Here is a 21,256-nt window from a genome sequence, read left to right on the forward strand (position 1 = left end):
TCCTGATAGCTGTTACTCCAGTATCTTCTTAAAACCCATACAGGGAGGAAGTCTGTGTAATAACAAGGAAGCATCTTCTGGTTATTTGCTATCCTTTGACATTCAAAAGCATTCTCTGATATGTCCTCTGGATATGCCTTGAGTACCACAACTGAAAGTAGTGTCCCATCCACCACAGCCAGATGGGCACATTCATCTTGGCAGCAGTCTCCCCCTGAGGACATTTAGATATTTCTTTCTTAACTGTCCCTATGGCTTTTGATCTGTCCTTGCAGGTCACATTTTCAAAGCCTTTAGTTATTATTTTACTTGCCTATGTGTTCTTTCCACCTGATTCCTCAGCTATAAGAGAGAGACAGTCATGTTTCACATTTGTCAAGCACATTGAGATCTGTGTATGAATGCGCAGACTATTTTTTTAATAAGGAAAATGAAGTCATGTGGCTTATGAGAAATAAACCAAACGTATTACTTTTTAAATTTTGTTTCATTTATTTGGCAGTAATATCCAAACCCCCCTGCTTCAAAAAAATTACAAAATCAAGTAAAATAAGTGCACTAAGGAAACCTACAGAATACTGATAAATTTCACACACGTACAGGAGGGACTATAGAAGGAGGAGTGGGACCTTTTTGTTGGTTGCTTAAATTTGGCTTTTTGGAAAAAAAAATGCATTCCCTGCCCCTTGTAGTCTGTACAGCAGTTGTCCTAGAGGGCAATGGCTGAAGTTCAGCACTTTCTTCCCCAGCAGCCACATCACCCTGCAGGAGTTAGCGACCGACCAGCCTGCAGCAAGGTACAGTCTGGGCATGGCTCAGTCTGGGCTGCCCTTCCCCTGTGTGCAGGGAGGTGAGATGTTTCAGTCCCCTTTGGGAACTGTAGCCCTTAGAATGGGCATCGCTTTCCACAGCTGCACGTCCCTTTGGGTGCACGAGAAGGAAGGAAAGACTCCACAGGCGGTAGCCCTTTCCGTGACGGCATAACTGCTGCACTCCCACCCTGCGGCCCCAGGCCACCCTAGGGTCTGTTGTATGGCTTCTCAGAGAGCTCAGCTTGCCTTGCTGGAGTCTGCAGCCCATCCCTCCACCTTCAGTGCAAGAGCAAGCTCTGTAAACCTCAACCACCAGCACACGCCTCTCCTTCTACACCCAGAAGCCACCCTTGTTTAAACTGCACATTCACAGCAGACAGGAAGGGGACTAGAGAACATATCACATTGTGCAGCCTACAGAAGCCCTTAAGCTGTGGATTCGCCTTCCCTTCCTGTGCATGCTCTGGTTCTTAGAGTTGGAAATATTCCTGACTGAACAAGATGTTATCACCATCCATGGAAAGCCCTTAAGGCAAGCTGTTGTGTTTTCTCTAAGGCACTTTAATGATACAAGCTGGAAGGAAGTGAGCTGGGAGGCACTAACTTTTAGAGCAGGGTCGGAATAAGGCAAAACATTTATTAACAATATTCCTGTGACTCCAGATCCAGCACATAAAGCCCTTTCACTCATACTGCTGGGAAAGAGCAAGGCTATGTCTAACAGGTGCTCCTATTTCACCAAGCACTTCTTCCAGTGCCACCAGAACACAAAGAGGGACTTCATCCCAGTGTAGCATTGCCCACATTACCCTCAGTTCCTATGGACTCATTCCCCTCAGCTGCACAGGTGACAGATCAAAGGCAAATCCAGGCCCTCATGAGAAAAAAACCCCAGCTTCCTTCTGTATTTATGATGCCAGAAACTCCATAGCAGGGTACATTATGGTTCACACCGGAGAAGTGGCACTATGCCAAAGTCAATGGAAGTCCTCTGGGTTCACATCAGGAAAAGAGCTCAAAGACCAGACAGCCTTTAACACATCTGGCTCATGGGAAAGAGCACAGGAGGGACCAAGCTTTCTTCTTTTCCTATACTTCTAGGTACCGGCTCATTCTTCCTCTCCAAGGAAAGCACCGTGCAAAAAGGAGAAGGTTGGGACAAAAGTCCTGCTGCTCTTCACTCAGGCAGGACGTGGTTTTGCAGATGCAAGTGGAGTTCTGTTGGAGTAAGCACCAGGGACTGCAAGTCACCCAGCAACAACTGCTGAAGTTGCTCACAAACAGAAGGATGGAAGTCACAAGCAGTCATCTCAGGGTACATGCAACTGCTTGGGAAGCACAGCAAGGCCAGGAAGGGAATGTGGATGTTCGGGTGTGTATGGACTACATTTGACAATGGAAAAATCAGCCAGGCTTGAGGCTACAGAGGTGATGATCAATAAAACACCATTTCATTTATATCTAGGACCAATGCTCTGAGAAAATGGGTCAGATGACACTAACCCATGAAGGGATGTGAGAGCGGTCAAGGATGGTCTGATTAATGACACTGTGAAATGCGTCAGTAATGAGGCTTCCAGCCCTGACTTCAAACTCATACCTGGAATCAAAGAATAATGCTGCTGCCTCACCCCAGAGGAAGATAAAAAGCCCCAAATGATGGCTGACAGCACAACTAAGCATTTTTCTCTGTAGTTAAGCCTTTTAAGATACTCTACTGATGGAACTGCCTGGTTCCTCTGTCTCTACACTGTTTGCAATTCCCTCTGGGCAACTTAGAGAGGCATGAGCAGACTTTGAGCACATGGTCAATGCTAGCTAAGGGAGTGAGAGCTAGAGAGCTGCAGTGTCCATCCATGTCTGGTGAAACTAATTACATCCAGCTCTGTCTCTTCTTCCCATGAGGGACACTGCTATCCCCAGTTGGGGAATACCCTGTAGTGCAAGGCTCACAAGTTGCTCGTGATGTTTGTGGCGGCCGAGCGCAGTGCGATACAAACTGTGCATGGGCATTGCACTGTCAGTAACAAAAACCCACACGCTGGGTTTTCTTGAAACATCTAGAGCTACAAAACATACAAAAGCAGAATTACTACCATAGGAAACAAAATAATAAAAAACCAAAACAAAACAAAAAGGGGGAGTCAGCATGTGAATGTGATAAGAAAAAATTAAGATAGCACCTCTAAGGAGGGGACAGGGAGAGCAAGAGTGAGATGAGGTCAAAAGGAACCATATTGTGTTGGAGCCCACGATGTACTGGAGGAGCTGCTGGGGACAGTCTGGTGGAAAGCAAGGAGGAACGTGCTGGACTCATGCCAGCAGCATGGCACCATGACTCCCAGGTGTCACACCAGGCTGAGCAGCTTCGAGGAGCTTGATCCAAAGGGTAAGATCCTTGGCTGATGATGCCCTGCGGCACATGTGCTCAGCCACAGAACTGCCAGGCCTGTATTTCTGCAGCCAAGGCTGGTGCTGACAATGGTACTGATTGAAGGCCCCCTTTTCTGTCCAGCACTGACCTCCGTCCTTTCCCCAGATCCACGGGAACAAGAAATCCCTGTTAGTTCTTGGAGGGAGCAGCTGTCTGCTCTGGGGAAGGGTCACAGAGGCTGCTGTGAGTCCCTCCCAGCCTTCCAAGGTCCCAGCAATGAAGCTCCCTGAACAGGTGGGCTCTGCTCCCCTTTCCCGGCCCCATTCTCTGTGTATTACAAAACAAATAACCCATCGCTATACATGTAAATATCTGTGACTGGGCAACTGTAGTAGACACTTGTGCATACTGAGATCAGCACTGGAGGACAGGGTGTCAGGATGGGCCCATCCTCCTGGGCTCCTCCGGTGTGGAGGCCCCTTACATCTCCTTGGTGCTCATTCTCTTGGTCTTCTCAGCCGTCTCCTACAGAAAGAGAGCACAGAAGTGAAGCTCTGCACTGACACAGGAACTGGTAGTGCTCTGAAACCTTTGGTCCATCCAGAGGCAATGCCAACACTGGCTCACACCTCAAAGCTCCACACCTGTATTTCTCCACAGAGGCAAGAGATCCCCCTTTACTGTGCCCTCCCTTCTACCAGAAGTCTCCAAGCGACAGAAGCAGAGGGAACTCCTCTAGCAAGGCGAGACTTAGTGCAAACAGACCTTCCCAGCCTCATGCTAACCTGGTGCTTCTGCAGTTCCTGAATGTATCTAGCCACCTCCTCCTCAGTCAGATCTTGATCAGGTCGGTGTCTCTGAGCAGGGCCCTTCTCATTCCTCCCTGCAAACAGAAACAGAGTTTATTATCATAAATAGCAAATGTAAATTTCAGAGGCTGAACCAGGTAGAACCAAAAGAGGCAGGCCTGCCACAGCCTCCCTCAAGTTTAGGAAGGCTTTACTGGAGGAAGGTATGGGTTGGCTTCTTAGAAAAGAGAATGGGCCTGGGACTTCAGCACCTGGGTGTCCAGCCTGTCCTTGTCTCTCCCTCACACGTGATTGATAATAAAACCACAAGGAAGAGGCTGCATATTATTTTAAAAAAAACACCTATCATTAGTTCAAACATCTTGGCCTCTTGTAGGGAATAAATGGAAGCTCAGTGCTGTCCAAATACAGTAATGATGCCTAATGAAGAGGTAATTTTGCTCTTTTGCAACTTCCTGATGTCTTTGGTTTCATTATTCCTTTAAGAATAGCCTCTAACCCCTCTGCTGCTCTGACATGGACAGAAAGTCAAGGAATTGTTATCCTGTTGCATTCTTCTGCCATGGATGCAGGGAACAAAGCAGGCAGCAAGAACAGGTGTTGCATAGCAACTTTGAATGTGGCTTCTGGGGAGGCAACAAAAGGAGTCTCTAAAAGTCTCTCTCAAAAAGAGACCTACCACCTACCCATAGCTCCTCTGCCAGTTCTATTAATATTACAGTTATCTTTTCTCAGGTGAGTTCCTGCTGCCAGAGCCAAGTCTGGGCTGAGGTGATCCTGAAGCCTCTGCTGCAGAAGCCCAGATAAACATGAAAAACTCTGCACACACTGCTGCTGTTCCCCTCTCTCCTACTCTGCCCAAGCCACTGACTATAAATGTACTGCTGACAGCTCCCGCACAGCACTGAAACAAAGCTCATGCAAGGGCCTGGTTTCTAGGGAAGAAGGCCGGAAAAATGCAGCACAGTGCTGAGAGGGTGGACGTGGCTCCTTGAGAAGAATCCATACATTTCCCAAGGCAGGGGAAAGGTGGCTTTTCACTGGCCCTGGGACTGTTTGTGAAAAGGCAAACCAGAGAGTTGTTGTTCATAACCACACCATGACTTCTCACAATTGTAACTTGGCTGTGCAAGCTTAAGAAGGGCCTCCCAAAGGAAGAACAAACAACCCTGCCTTACTATGAACACCACCTTCCTTCATCACCATTATTTTCTTCTACAGTTTCTACAGCAAGAACTTAAAGTGCTTTCTTGGCATTGGATGAAGTCTCCTATCTCCCCTCTGGGGCAAGGCAGGACCCTAGATCCTACTTTACAGATACCATAAACACAGATACAGTGAGGATACAGCCACATATACAGGAAAGCTGACTTGTTCACACCTACATATATGGTTGCAGACAGCGACCTATATGGTCTGCATGTGCCCCAAGCCAGCTGGATGCAGAGTAGCTCTGGTCTGGAAGATTTGGTGCTGAATTTTCATGACACCAAATCCAAACTACCAAGCCCAGCAGCATTGCTCCCAACCCAGTTACACTTACTGACCTCTGGAAAAGAACCAGCTTGGGTTTGACTAACATGGTGAGGGTTATGCAGAAACCACCCATGGAGAAGCTGAGGAAAAGCTGGAGAGAGAAGAACTTGGGTAGCTGGTGCCCTCAGACAGACAGAGAGTAAGAATTCATTTTGTACAAAATCAAACACAGTGACTGTCTGGAGAGCGTACGGACCCTCGCACGTCATGGCAGTGCACACCCAGTTCCCACAGGCACAGACGCAGCGGTTGCACTCCACCTGGGTCTCTGCTCCGTCCTCATAGGTTTCATCTTCCAGGGCACACTCTAAAGAGGCATAACACAAGGGCAGTATTTGTGAGACAGCAAGCAGGCTAAGGACAACATACTTTGGAGATGCCTTAAGAGAGAGAAGAGGTACGAGGTTTTGGGGAAGCCTTCCTTCCTTTAACCACCAAAAGTTTCATAATGACTGAAATACTAATTCTGAATATGCTGTGTGAAATCGGCCAAAAAATAATTTGGGAAAGTCAAAAACTTCATTTTGCTTACTCAAAAGAACACATTTCAATTTCTCAATTCCAAATCAAATGTCAATATTGAATTTGTTTGAATTTCCTAATCTATTATACAAAGAAAAGAAATGAAAGTTTGGGTTATTTTGAAACAATTCCTGTTCCAGGCTGAGGCTGGCATTTCTGATTTCTATATTTTCTGTTGTCTTGAAAAAGGAAGGGGAAAAAAATCAAGATTTCTCATTTCAGCTCACATTTCTTCTTACAGTTCTATTATATGTTTAAGTCAAGGCCCCCAAAGCACTCAAGGGCCTGTACGGTGTTAAGTGATAATGTGCTGATGATGTGTCCTGGGGGAGGTGCAGCATCCCTAGTTTCTCACTGAAACAGGCAGCAGAGGGTTCAACTTAATATTCCATAGAAAGCGTGGCCTCTGTCTGCTCCTCAATGCCACTGCAGTGGGATGTAAATCTGGCACCTCTGGACCAGCACCCCCTGAGGAGACAATGAGATGAATGGCTAGACATGCCTGGTCAGCAGAACACTAAGCTGCTTTCACATGAACTGTAGCACTAAGTAGGATTTGGAAGGATAGTGAACTTTGAGATGTTCAGAGAGGCTCTCTCTGTGAAAGGCAGAGCATAGCAGGACTTTGGTCTGATCTGACTTTCCTAAGTTATCCAGGCGTGAACTCCTCACATGACTCATCTCTGCACTGTTAAATACATGCCTTGACCTTAAAAGCATACCATGCCCATTCGACCTATGTCCTTGCTTCTAAAATCCAAACCTTTCTCATCACGAGAGCTGCGAGGGCTCTGGGACAGAAAAAGCGGTACTTTGGACAATGCAGGGAACAAGGGGTGCTGTTGGATGAGGCAGGCACATATGAAAATTATTTCTGGGAGCGGAGTTACAGCATCCCGTGTCGGGCCCAAAGCTGGTCTCTTTTCTTTCTTCGCTTCCCAGGACCTCTTTTGTTCCCCAATATGACTGAGGAGTTCCTACTTTTCTCTGGTGGATTGAACGATGGGCTGAGGCACTTGAGAAATTCATTGAAGCTGAGCTTCCAGTCAGCATTTTCATCTGACAGCTCGATGAGAGCATCTACGCAGAGTCCCCTGAAAAGAAACACAGAGGCATGTTCTACACAGAGCTCTACTAGGCTGGTCCTTGCTCTTCTGTCTTCAGAGTACGGATGAGTAAACCCACTAATAACTAGAAAGGCTTTGAGATGTCTGGCAGAAGTGGCTTCTCTAAGGAAACTTCATTGGCTACATAGAAAAGAAAAACAGTCACAAAATACTCTCTGTCTGGCGATGGGCTGGGCAGTGGGGGGATATTCAGAACAGCAGGAATAGGACATCTACATCTGTTAACATCTACGTGCTGTCACACGACTAGAGATGCAAGCACAGCATAACCACAAGCAGCCTTTTCTCCTCATTGTCTCACACACAGTGGTGCACACAAAGAAAAAGGGAAACTTCTCAAACTACAGGCTGTGTATAAGTGATGTTTTCCCACCATGTCTTCCTTCTACTAGATCTAACTATTAGGCAAAAGGTGAGTGAAGTCCACTGGAAAGCTAATTTATTAGGAAATAAAAAAAAAAAGAAGATAAACTTTCTGTCACCCAACTCACCTTTTGGCTGCACACGTACTTGTTTTAACACAAAAGAGGGTTAGAATACATGCCTGATGTGAAGAGTAGGGGTGGGACTGCCCTTCTTGTGGTGTTCACACCTAAATAAGTGAGAAGCCACTTCACAGACAGTTACCTTTGTTAGTGCAAGCCTTAACTAATATTTATCATGAGTGGATTTTCATGCCCTATTCTACCACATCTGCCTCCTGTCCCTCCTTCTGGCATCCTATCCACCACCCACCTGAGCAACTTGTTGGTCTCCTGGTCCATGTAGGTGGTGATGTTGACAGCAGTCTCATTCTGCTCCACAAACTTCAGGAATTCAGTGGAGTCCAAACGAGAATCACCATCATCAAAGCTCTGTCAGGGAAGATGGGAAGATATAAGAGAGTCCTATTTATCAGTTCAAGATACCCCTCCTTTTCCCCTCTTCCAAAAGTACTTAGCATTTTGAAGCTTTAGTGAGACAGGCTGCATCATCCCTGTTTAGCACAAAAAAAGAGACTCATTGAAAAGCAGCAACACAGCCATACTAGCATCAGAACAGGGGAGATATGATCCTAGCCTTCTTCTCACAGATAAGCTACACTGCCTCTCATTCACCTCCTGCTGCTTGATTTATGGCTCTAACCCTATTTCTTCTCTTTGTTCCAGTCAGCTCTTAGCCTTCTTACATACCTCCTGCCTTAAAGCAGACCAGTTGCATTCAAGGAGGTGTCAGCTTTCCAATATGTGTAAATCCAAGGCTGTGCCTGGACTCTGACAGTGACGAAAGGGAAAAATCACAGGAAGCAATTTTCTGCTGATACCAGAGAAGAAACAATTTAATGCAATAGCATGACGCCTCATCACCAACTTCTTAAGGTCCTGACAGGACTCATGGCACTGAAGAGCAGCTATTTTAGCCCCAAAATCCTGGCTGTAGTCCCAAAGAAGTAATTGCATTTTGCCTTCTGTTTGGAGATGTGACACCACAGTGTTGGGCACTCAGCAGGAACTGCTGTGCCCCATCAGAGACAGCTGCATTGCTATGAGGGGAAAATTAATCCTGCACAGACTGCTGCCACCTAATTTTTGCTGTGTGACTTGGGGCAGGTCACCGTGGCTCCTTGCACAGTGCTTCCAGGAATGTTGAAAGAGACACTGCCTGTTGTTATCTCTATGTGGTTTAGGAGAAACCTGTAGGGCTAGGGAAATTACTCTGTATCCTGCATAACTCCTCCACTAACATGTCAACTTCTACTAGACTTTGAAGCCTATTGTGAAAGCAGATGCAGTTCTCTTACTGACCCAGACAGTTAAGTGAGTTTTCTTGCCTTTCAATGCTATGGTCTTCATTAAGGTGTTAACCCTCCAAAACAGAACAGCTTCCCACTACTGGCATTGCTCCTCTTGAAATAATGTCCTTCAAGTCATGGCCTGCCTGATGAACAATGCACATCCCAGTGATCCTCACAAGTCAGGCTTTCAGGAGGGAAATAGCTTAATGCCACATCTACAAACCTACCCATCAAGGAGAAAAGGGAAAAGCTTCATGTCACCTGTGCCTCCAGTGTTTAATGCATGCAGGGCAGGAACCAGGCCATTTGCAGAGCCCTGCAGCTTGGCACAACAAAATTCCTCCAGAGACAGTGGACACTCATTGATGACACATATTTCTGTGTGTTTGAAGCCATTTAGTTTGCTTTGCCTGGATTTGTCCCAAGTTGTTCCAAACCCTGAATTCTGCCTTAAAAATATTTCAAAGCTTTAAGGGCTGTTGATAAGATGGATTACCACCCCAAAGAGAATCACAGAATCATTAAGGTTGGAAAAGACCTCCAAGATCATCAAGCCAAAGCTTTGATCGAATACCACCTTGTCATCTAAACCATAGCACTAAGTGCCACGTCCAGTCGTTTCTTGGACACTTCCAGGGATGGTGACTCCACCACTTCCCTGGGCAGCCCGTTCTAATGCCTGACAACTCTTCCAGTGAAGGAATTTTTCCTGATGTCCAACATGAATCTCCCCAGGCACAACTTGAGGCCATTTCCCTTTGTCATGTCACTAGCTGACTGGGGGAAGAGACCAACCCCCACCTGGCTACAACCTCCTTTCAGATAGTTGTAGAGAGAGATGAGGTTCCCCCCTGAGCCTCCTTTTCTCCAGGCTAAACAACCCCAGCTCCGTCAGCTGCTCCTCATAGGACTTACTCTCCAGACCCTTCACCAGATTTGTTGCCCTCCTCTGGATTTGCTCCAGCCCCTCAATCTCCTTGCGTTGAGGGGCCCACAACTGGACACAGGACTTGAGGTGTGGCCTCATCATTGCTGAGTACATGGGGATGATCTCTGCCCTAGTCCTGCTGGCCACACTACTGCTGATACAGGCCAGGATGCCATTGGCCTTCTTGGCCACCTGGGCACACTGCTGGCTCACGTTCAGCCACCGTTGAGCAGCAACCCTAGGTCTTTCCACCAGATAGCTTTCCAGCCACTCTGCCCCCAGCCTGTAGCATTGCACAAGAGTTGTTGTGACTCAAGTGCAGGACCTGGCACTTCACCTTACTGAACCTCATACCGTTGGCCTCGGCCACAGAAATTCCCCCCTTGGTCCAAGTAAAGGTACTACTTTGCCATGGAAACTTTCATCCAGTGGCTGGGATCAGTGCTCCAGAAAAAGTGGGACTGTAAAGAGAACATAAGGCTGCCTGCCTCTGAGCTGTGGCCATGGGATTTCACCAGCACACTGACAGGCGTGGGGACAGTGGGTGTGATTGAGCTGTGCAGAGAGAGTGGAGCAAGCCTGTGGCTGGGCTCATGCATTTCAGCAAAACCCATGACCTGGGGAGACTCTGCAGAAGTGGCTGAGGGGGAACTGAGCAGCTGCATTCAGCAGGACACCACAGCTTTTGGGTGCCGGCCGGCGCTGGCAGGAGTGCCTGAGGCAGTGGGCCACAGGCGGGTTTGCACCGACAGAGCAGCATCAATGTCTGCAAATGTGAAGATGCTCTCTGGAGCGAGGGGACCAGCTCTTCTGTCTCACCAGGGGGTGCCATTGCCATGGCAAATTTGCTTGCAGTGCTAAGTTCTGTCAGGTACCATTAATCTCTCGCTGTCAACAGCTTATGATTTAAACACTCTTCCCTTTTCCCCACCTGCTTCTCCAGCTCCATCCTGAATGCTTTGAAGTCTTTATCAGGAGCCAGCTGTGAGGGGGAGGGACACAGCAGTGCATGTGGCAGGAGCAGGGGATCTGCTGGTTACAGAAGGGTGTGGGCATGGGCTGAGGGATAGACTGACAGAGAGGAGGAAAGAAGAACAGGATTATTGCAGTGCCCAAGACTCGAGGTGGCTCCCCTCACTCTGCAGAGCACTAGAGAACTGCCAGCTCTCGGCCACAACTGGGATATACCCCTTGAAGCCCCCCAACATCCCCTATACCCATCTCAACATGGCCTTGGGACTGTCTGGAACAAAGGAACAGCAGCCACTGCCCCAGTTTCCTACATTTCCATCACTCTCACCCATCACTTTTTTCTTCTATCTTTTGTCTCCAGAGGTTAGTTCTCTCCCCTGCCACAGGCACACCTGGGTCTGCCCTTCTCCTTTTCCCCAGGGCAGGTCAGACACCAGGATCCAGGGATGCTCCAGGTCTGGTTGTCACGAGCCATGTCAGTGGCTCTGTCAGCAGCTGCTGCAGACAGCCTGTAACACATCAGGCTGTAGGACATATCAGACCACCCTGACCCCCAGTTAGACAGGCACGTCACACACTGGAGCCTCTTGGTTAGGGGCACAGCAGCTGTTTTGCATCAACAAGGCAAGAAATGTTCTCTGGGCTCTGAGGCAGCTGCTGCTCTACTTGCCTTGAAATACTTGTCCAGGACTTCGCTGTAGTTACTGCCCTTGGAGAACCACCCGTCTGGGATAATCTCAGCTTCCAGCCACTGGATGACGCGGCGACGAAGCTCGTCCCTGTCCGACTGGTAGCAGACAACTGTAATGGAAGACAGTGAAGCAGAAACAAAAACAAGGGTGAGAAAAACAAAGTCGGCAGAGAGACCACAGAGAGAAGACTGGAAACAAAAGCCAGCCAGCTCGCCCTGATGGCAGACTGCAGCCCCTCTGTCCTTGGAGATACACCACTTCAGATGCAAGCAGAGGGGTCATGTGCTGACTGGTGGCCGGGCTGCGGGTGACACCACGTGGCAAGGCTGGAAAACAACACTCCTGTCAAAGTTCCTTTTTTTCTTCCTCTCCGTGAGGCTTGTGGAAGAACAACCCGGAGCTGACTCATCTTGGTGTGAAGAATCCCAGACTGAGGGAGGAAGGTGACTGACAGTGTCCCCAGGCTTCCCGAACTATGCAGAACTGGCATTCAGCTGTCAATCCTCAAATACCAAAACCTCTATCTTCTGCAAGGGCGAAGACTACCCTGAGCAAGCCTTTCTATTATGCTGTTGCCAAGACTTGAATTTTAGGGCCTGTTATCTCAGGAGATTTTGTTTCTTCAAAGTCCTAATTTGTCCACTCTGACTGGAAATGAGAGGAGGTCAAGTTAGACTTGTTCACTCACAGCGTTTGCCAGTGTCACAGGTTTCTCTATGTGGCTATCACTTTGTGTGCTAGTACCAAACCATGCATTTAGAAGCAAAATGGAAAGCCTAGCTGTGAGTTGTCATCCCTGCCCAGAGGTCAGTGAAGCCAATACAGGAATCAGTGTGCATTCATGTCACTTACACACACTAAGATCTTCTGAATCCAGTGACTACAATCACAATCAGATGGATAGATAGGAAAAAAATAATTCTGCATGTTTAGTGTTGAACTTTTTAAAAACTGCTTTAAATGGTGGCCATGCTCTGACATGATCCTTCCTCTTAAGTCTGCATGAGAGTTTGCTCTCATCTGTCCTAAGAAGTTGATGATTATACAGCTCCAGCACTTAGAGGCCATGAATGGGAAAAGGATGCCCTGATGAAGGCACAAGTCATGGCCCTAAAATCCATAGTCCTAAGTACACACGGTAATATATAAGGGGAGAAACCAAACACAGGGAACCAGAGACTTGTCATTTAGGTGATAAATCATTTAGGTGACATAGAACCATTTAGGTTAGAAGAGACCTTTAAGATCATCTTGTTGGCTGACGGTAAGAGGCAGTTCAGCTGTACCTCCTGACTCCCCTGACAATGCCCCACTGATTGCCTAGTGCTGCCTCTCTGCCTCTGCACCCATCAGTTCACCACTCCTAAAGCAAAGTCTCCTTTTAAAAGAGTGCTCTTGGAGTTGGAGACAATAGCTCCACAGTTACTGTCTTAGATCCCCGATGAACTAGGTAAAAAGAGTGCTCCCTCCAGTCAGGGTGATAAGCACAGTTCGTGTCCCCAGGGACAAACTGGGTTTCATTGGACCTTGTCCATGCTGAGTCCCTGAGACATCCCAGCACAGTGAAAAGCCCAGAAGATGTATGAGCTCTGAAAGGTTACCCAGGAGTAAAGAGTGGGGAAATCATATTTCAGATCATTTATCTACTCAGACTCTGCTACAGCCAGTGCAGAGGAGGGACTTTTACACAGAGCTGTGCAACCCTTCCCCAGCACATCGTCCTGCCCATCTCCCAGTGCATACAAATGGATACAGAGGCCTCAACCAGGAAGGAGACGGCTTCTTACCTGGGCTTGCAGCTGGATTCTCAGACTTCTTCTCTGTTAATGGAAAGACAGAAGAGGACATTTCTGATGCAGTGTGAAGCAATACGAACCTCTTCCCACCCCGGGTGCCACTTGGGAAAAGCAGAGGAACTTGGGAATCTTTGGAATTATGAGGGCCATATATATTGTTAAGGGACTGGAATCCCCTAGACCTCGAGGGGAGACTGAGGACAGTTTAGACTGAAGAAGAAAAGGCTCAGGGGAAATCTCATCAATGTTTATAAATCTGATGGAAGGAAATGAGAAAGAGTGCACCACACTTTCACCCATGGTATCCAAGTGATAGGGCAAGAGAGTGAGGGCACATATTTAAACACATGAAAATCTGTCTGAATACAAGAAAACTGTGCAGCTCACGTGGGTGTGAGTTAAACAGCTGCACTGATGAGGCAAAATCCTGCTCCTAAAGTTCTAGAGATCCCTGATGAGCATGGATGATAGTATGGGCTTTGGGGGTTTATCCTGAGAGTATGACCTTTTGTCAGCAGGTAAAGTGAAACTCTTACCTGTCTGAATCCACAAGCTCAGAGAGAGGCAGGCAGGAGCAAGAAGTTGCCCTGCTCTCCTGAGTGCTGCCCACCCCCCCAGGGAGACAATAGCTCCAGGATCCCACCACAGCCATGGTATCAGGGTTTTGAGTGCACTTATGATGGCCCTAATGGCCCTGCCAGCCTCACCCCAGACCTCCATCCACACTCTCTACCCATGAGGCCAGGGGCTCCATTTCATCTGATGTCTCAGCCCCTAGGCCTTGCCTGGATTATGTTGTTATTATTATTATGCCTGTCTCCAGGTTTGTTGCAAGCACTCTTGTACCTGCCATAGAGCTTCTTGATCTAGGCCCTGACCTGGTGTCTTCCCACCTTGATTTCAGCCCTGCTATAAACTGCATCACTACAGACTTGTCTAGCAATTACTGGCCTGTGCCTGATTCTGGTTACCATCCCCAGACCTAATTTCATGACTTGATTTCGGGCCTACTTCATCACTACTAACTTGCCTGGTGATCCGGACTCTTGGTTGAACCTGGCTATTGTTTACAGGCTTGCCCTGTTTAACCCACTCAGCAACTGTGGGACAAGGTCTCAGCTGGTGAGGCCTCTGCCCTTCCTTGTTATCATGTTTCCCTTCCAACTCTTCCTCCCTTCGAGTGTAGCCAGTCCTCATCGCCAGGGTTACCTTTGCAGTGGCCATCGTAATCCACCTGGATCTTGGAGCCAGTGAGACAGGCATCACGGTGCAGCTCACAGTGGTTCAGGTATGTCTTGCCATTGCTGCCACACACAGGCCTCTTGTGAGGTTTGCATTGCTGTGAGAGAGCCAGAGGAGACAAGCATTTTACCTGCCTCCTTGGGACAGCTACAGGGAGGCAGGTGAGTCCCACCATCAGCCCAACTCAACAGAAGCCCTTGGCACAGTCCCCTTAAGCCCGTGTTTGGAACAGGCTGAATGCACCCATAATCACCCCAGAAAAACCTGCACAGGAAAGTCTGTGGCTGTGAGTTCAAAGGTTTCACTTTATCCCAGTTTCAATCACCACCGGCACAACAGGAGTCTTTCTTAAAGCAGAACCCTGCAGAGAAATCAGTGCTCAGCATAAATACTAAGCATAATCCCGCAACTGCTGCTCCGTGTGCCATGCACATGCCTGCCCAGATGTGTTTCTGTGAGTCTGATCTGTGAACCTCTCCTTGCTTGGCTCCACTGCATCTTTTTGTAGACTCTGCTCCATCTTTCTGCAACTGAGTGCAGAATAAACCATCAGCCACGAACAAACAGCACAGCCACAGCAGAGAGTGAGTTCATCGGTGCCACCGTTCAGGCTGTGGGCTTCTTTCTTCTGTTCCTTCTGGTCTAGTCAAGCCTACCCAGAGTGACACTCTCTTCCTGCAAATAGAACATTTCACTCTCCAGTGCTCTGGCTGGCCATGTCAGACCTGCAGCCTCTGAGGGGAGTGGGAATAAAGTGTCACATGCCCATTCCCAGAAGCCAGGCAGAAATGGTTTGAAGGCACGGGACAGAGAGGTGTAGGGAGACACTGTGTCTCTACATCTGTGAAAGACTCTTCTAATCATCTCTGGCTCCCTTCTGGATGAAGCTATTCATCCTCACAGCACTCTACCACAATTATTTCCATTTTACAAAAGCTGATTTTTAGTAGGATGCTTGTAACCTCCTCAAACAAGATGCCTGTGAGGGTAGGCTGTCTTGGAGCTCGCAGACCACTCCTTAGAGTGCCCTTCTAAGCCAGCTGTATATCTATACCCTATTGGGCTTTCCCAACAAAAGACCTCCAGCCAAGTTTCCTGTGTGTGTAAAGACCCTAGGCAGTTCTTCAAGCAGCACAGCTGCAAGCCCCAAACAGTATCACAGAGCTCTTCCCCCACACGACACTGGAAACAATTCCGTTGTTTGAAGAGCCACTGTGAATTTGCATCTGCTCCATAACAGCCACAGCCTTACTCCATCATGGGATCCTTCCAGCGACAGAAACCCAGCTAGGGAGTGATGGTGACACCTGTTCCAGACTCAGAACTTGCCCCCATACCTCAATGCAGAGGCAGGTTGGCTCTCCCTTCTCAGTCACCGCACACTCCCGACCAGCTCCACAGAAAACATTGGCACAGATCTTGGATTTGCTCCTTGGCTCTTCCTGCAAGATACAAAGTAAGAGACACAAAATACATCATTACCTGGAAGAGCAGCAACACAGTTTTAAAAAAATTTAACAGGTATCAGGACCAAGGAGCACCCAGGTGGTAAAAAGTGGGTGATAGAACAAGAGAGACATGACTGCAGTAGGTTAACAGCTCAGACATGAAGCAAGAGTAGACACAAGAATGAGGGCTACAGTGCCAGCAACAGAGGGCTTCCTTGAGGTCATTCCTGGAAAATCACCTAGGAGAATTGGAGCAAACATGAGCAAGAGGAAATCTAACAAGAACATCAAGAATAATTTGCTCATGTCAAGGACTGCTGTCTTTAAAATTTTTTTTCGTGGAGGGTAGGGAGCAGAAATGTCTTTGCTTGAAACATTTAAGAAGTAGGTGAACATATCCCTAGAGAAAGGTGCGATACCAAACAAGTGGAAGAAATTGCCATCAGGCACTAGAGATAATGCCCCGTCATAAAAAAACTTAACAAAACCACAGGACCCATTATCTTGCTTCCACTGGTCAAGATTAAACACTTCAAAGGACGAAACACTGTCCTAGATAAGATAATTATACAGTAACCTACCCATAGTGAAAATTTCTTCCTGGTCTCTGACAGCCTGCAGTTGACTTATGCCCTGCGGCACAATTTATACGCTTCGCAGTTTTCTCCTAGCCAAAGTCATCATGACTATTCTTGTTTTTCCCTTTAACTGTCAAATCCTTTTTTTTTTTTTTTTTGAGTCCCACTTCATTCCTAAACTAGTGACAGCTAACATGGAAGATTTCCACAGGTTAATCATGTTTTCAATAAAACCACCATTTACTTTTATCAGTTTACTGTCTTTTTTTGTATAGACTTTTAAAAGAGAAGACGGTTCCAGGGGTTCAGACTTTGGAGACCCTGTTTTAATCCCCTGCTTTGCCATTAATTTCCTTTGTAACTCTCATTTCATCTAACATTTTCCACTGGTACATTGAATATCTGGCTCAGGCTAGCCAACCGGCTTCTGTCACAGTTTTGTATCACAGGAAGAAGACTGAGGAACATAAGATAATCAGTGGGGTAGGTCAATCACGTCTGCTGTGTTTCTCCCCTATAATACACAAAGGTTTTTTCATCTTCTCATCTGAGTATTATTCTTAACCTCTGCTCATTTGTGGTTCCTTTGTACCTCCATTATCTACTTTTGAAAGTAGATAATGAAAAAAGAAGCAGAACGTGTTTGAGGAAGAGGCATTATTGATAGATAAAATGATAAATTTTGAGCACGTTTTTTCTTCTGTTTCTTCTTTATCCTAATTCTTTTTCTTTGTTGTTATTTTACTTTTAAACCACAATTTCACTGTGAGTTGCTGTCTTTACTGAACAGCTCACAGAGACAGCCTGATCGTTTTTTGAATGACCTTGCCCTGGTCTTGAGAACAGTTTTTCTGCCGGTCTACTGCACAGTTCATCAAGCCCAAGAAGGTCTTTCCAAAGCACTGCAGGATTCCCTCCAGGTTCACATAGTGACAAACACCTTTCCTACTCTCTGCAAGCATTCCTGCTTTGCTGCTCATCCTCTAAAATACAGTATTTGGACATATCAGTCTTAGCTGAGAAATGTATACCGTGTCCCAGGCCTGCTCTCCCCATGAACATCCTCTGTTATCCTCCCTCTGCCTTTTCATCTCCTTTCACATATTGTTTCTGAGCTACAAAAGATACACTATCCCTTCTCCTGCATCCACCTCTCCCTAGTTACCTTGTAGCGGAGGGCTGGGGTAAGTGATCTGGGCACTTCTGGAGTGGGATGGGGCAACACTAGTGCTTCACTGCACAAAGTAACCTCATGCAACTCAGGACAGGGAAGGAAGAATAACTCATTTTGCAAAATGCACAAAATAAAAACAAATGTTACCAGGCTGTAGTCTGACTTAGGGTACTCAGACACTTAAAATGCACTGTAGCCACCAAAGTGCTAATCACGTGGCTTCACCAAGCCAAAGACCAGAAAAAAACAGCTAAACACAGCTTTAAAATGCCACCCTGTAATCCAGGTGCTTGGCAATAGATGGCAGTACCCTGCCTCTCCCTACCCATGGACTGGCAGGGCTGCCAGCAGCAACCTCCAGTACATGCCACCAATGCCAAACCTGGCTCTTGACTCCTGGGCTGAAACTTTACCACTGCTACAATTGCAGCTGGCCTCAACGATCATCCACAATGACCTACCTCAAGACTCCTCTCCCCATGCCAGCTCACTTGGAAACCTGGCCTGTGATGTGGCTGTCTTGGCCACAGCTCCCTCCCCAGAAGTGCCAGAGCCCAGGAGACATCCCACAGCTCTTCCACTGGGACGTGGGCCAGGGATGCTGGCAGGGTGACAACACCAGAACACTTTCTGAATACAACCAGCCACCTGCCAGGCTAGGAGACCACATTACTTCTGTTTTTTCTTATTAATCAAAGCAATACAATTTGTTGGTTAATTCTTCTTGTTGCTTTAAGCTATCCTAGGCTAGCGGGGGTTGGAGCTGGTTGCCACATTCCAGCACGGCTTTCTCCACCTCAGGGTTCTGCCAGACAAAGAAAGGAATCAAGCTGCTCTGCCTGCCTGCCCTCTCACTCTGCCACAGGGTTTTTCAGACCCAGCTTGGTCATCCTCCCTCCTGGAGTCTCTAACTGTGACAGCAGCTACTGGGCTGTGTGCTGGCTCCACCTCTAGAGAAAACCATTCTCAGCTTCCACCCTAGTTCCCTCAGTTCTCTGTGCCTCCCTTCATTGCAATGCTCACCCCACAACCTATAGTTTATCCATCTACAACCTACCGACCATAGGCCCTTATAGGCCTCTGGCTCCCTTCCAAAATCCTTTAGACCCTCACCTCCTTCCTTCACCAAACATCACATCTCCTACCAGATAACTACCTGACCCTGCACCTGCAACCTGACCCACTGTGGCACTGCTCTGCCAGGCACTAGGAGCTGCTGCTACAAATCCTGCCTTTACCTCTGCCAGAGCCAGAAAATCCTTCCCTCCACCAGCAAGCACACAGATGAAGTTAGGAGTTACCACTGCTCCTGCTTGGTACAGCCACATAGCTCTGAGGTGGTTTATGGCACACCACCACAGGGTGGGAGCGCTCTCTAGCAGCTCCTGGCTGCCTTCCCAGCAAACACTGGAGTCTCCTATGTGGAACTGGGAGTGTAACAGAGATGGCGGTGGGTGAATGGACAAGTACAGTGGGGGTCTGTGAATGAGGCTTTATAAACTTCCAGTTCTCTGGTGATCTCCCAGAAGCTACCAGCCAAAGCAGTTTCTTGTGGCAGATATTTTGGTCTTACCTTGGACCTTGTCATGTTTGCTTTTTATCAAACTCCATCTGCAAGGACTCATGTAAGTGAGGATGGCAGCTGCCACTTTAATATTAAATAGCTCATGTTTGCCCCTGCCATGTAAAAGCTTGAAAATATGAACTGTAAAGTTCTAAATGAAACGTCATACACACACAAAAAGACTCCACAGTGTTTCAATGTTGTTGCCCTTAAATTAATTAATGTCAGGATTTGGGGGCTGGAATCACAGTTTTTATACTACTTCCTCCCTGGTAGCTGCCACTGCCTTTTGTGTCACCATGGGCTTGGGAAGTGTCACTCGTTCCAGTACACGGTGAGCTTGGGCAGGCGGAAGGGAAAGGGCAGAGAGTCGTTACTAATTGCTGCACAGTGGCATTTACACCACAAGCCTTGACAAGGCAGTTCCTCTCTTCTGCCTCGAGTGAGATGCCCAAGCTCTCTCTGTTTGGGCAATGCTTTTACTTACTCCTCTGCTGCCCAGAGAGCAAGTGGGAAGGTGTAAGAGCAGTGAAAATGAAGCCGGGGCAGGAGTGCCTGCGGCTCTGGAGTGTCTGCCATGGCACAGGAGCACTCCAGCTCTTCACCTCACAGCCTCCACAGAGGGATAACCTTCCCAGACATCTTCTCTGGCAAAGACCATGGAGAAAGCTGTTCCCAACAACTCATGGGCAGTGTCATGTACGTATAGACCAGCTTATCTGCCAAATGGGGATGGGAATGCACACCGCTTTTGGAGGGTTGGGAAATGTAACCGTGTGGATGAAGATTCTTGTATGTGAGTGGGCAAACACTAAGCAGAACACCTGAACTGACAGTGCAGCAAGCCACGTGCAATGCTTCTGCCTCTTGCTTCTAGGGAGCAAGGAGGAAAAAGAGACATTTCCAAGGCACCCACAGGCAAGAAAGCGCCTGTGGTGAAGGATCACCATGGCAACCAGCAATTCAGGGCCTCAAGGTGGAGAGCTAAAATTAGGAAATTAGGCAGCAGAAAGGGCTGTTTCTCATCTCCAGCAGCATCAGGTGCTTAGGAGTTGAACTATCAACACAGAGTAAGTGCAGCTGTCAGGAGCATGTCCGAGTCCCTGCCTGCACCCAGATGTCTAGGACTGAATGTGACTTGACACACCAACATGGTGCCACATGTGGGTCTGCATGGGGTCACGAGGTCCTGTGAGGTGCTGTGCCTGCTCTGCACTGGTGGGACCACATGCAAGCAGTGTGGTGTCTGCAGCAAGAGGGACAGAAAAGAAGCATCATGACTCTTTGCCTTGGTGAGGGAACTGCTCACTGCAGCTCTCCCTTGGCTGCTCCCACCCCTGGCCCCTGCTGAGCTATGACTGCTGTCACTTGGTGGGAATGGGGCTTTCCCAACCAGTCTGTGAAAGCTGAAACCATGAACAATTCAGTGACAAAACACCTCTGTGTAAGGAAGAACAAGCTTCCATCTACAGAGAAGAGCTGTACAACCAGTTCCACGCCCACGGTGCCCCACTGCCCAAAGGGAGCACCAGGGATTTCTGCCATTACACGTATTCTGGGAAACAAGTAGGGAGATCACCCTGCTACGAGGTGGGGAGTTAACATGGTTCAAAACAACCCCTCAGATGACTTTCTCCTTTCTGCATATCTTTCTATACAAAATCTCCTCTTGGAAATCTCAAAAGTCATTTTCTCAGCAGCCACACTGCAGGAGAAATACTACCTACCGTCATGCTCCTACTGACACGAGTAAAAACCTTTTCTGCTATCAGCAGTGATGGCAGGGTTTTTGCCTCTTTTGGCGTCGCTTTGTGGAAATCCATAAAACGACTTGGCCCTCACATAATTCTCTGTGCTGCGTGCTGTAAAATCAAGGCTTTGTGGTTTTGCTTTGTGTGGTGTGCAAGG

The 21,256-nt window shown here is 47.7% G+C and overlaps 1 protein-coding gene across 1 annotated transcript in view; it reads right to left on the minus strand.

The window, feature by feature from the left end:
• Window positions 1-468: 468 nt before the first annotated feature.
• Window positions 469-21,256, minus strand: part of FSTL1 (follistatin like 1) — a 54,015-nt gene continuing 33,227 nt past the window's right edge. The window contains exons 3-11 of the mRNA XM_027730356.2: window positions 15,922-16,026; window positions 14,552-14,681; window positions 13,334-13,366; window positions 11,525-11,655; window positions 7,916-8,034; window positions 7,035-7,147; window positions 5,728-5,838; window positions 3,972-4,069; window positions 469-3,711 (exon numbers count right to left, since the gene is read on the minus strand). Coding sequence (XP_027586157.1) covers window positions 3,667-3,711; window positions 3,972-4,069; window positions 5,728-5,838; window positions 7,035-7,147; window positions 7,916-8,034; window positions 11,525-11,655; window positions 13,334-13,366; window positions 14,552-14,681; window positions 15,922-16,026 — 885 coding nt within the window. The 3' untranslated portion in view covers window positions 469-3,666. The remainder of the gene's footprint in view (window positions 3,712-3,971; window positions 4,070-5,727; window positions 5,839-7,034; window positions 7,148-7,915; window positions 8,035-11,524; window positions 11,656-13,333; window positions 13,367-14,551; window positions 14,682-15,921; window positions 16,027-21,256) is intronic.

This window comes from Pipra filicauda, unplaced genomic scaffold (assembly GCF_003945595.2).
Source record: "Pipra filicauda isolate LSUMZ 115617 unplaced genomic scaffold, ASM394559v2 scaffold69_size3009148_pilon, whole genome shotgun sequence".
NCBI classification, from domain to species: domain Eukaryota; kingdom Metazoa; phylum Chordata; class Aves; order Passeriformes; family Pipridae; genus Pipra; species Pipra filicauda.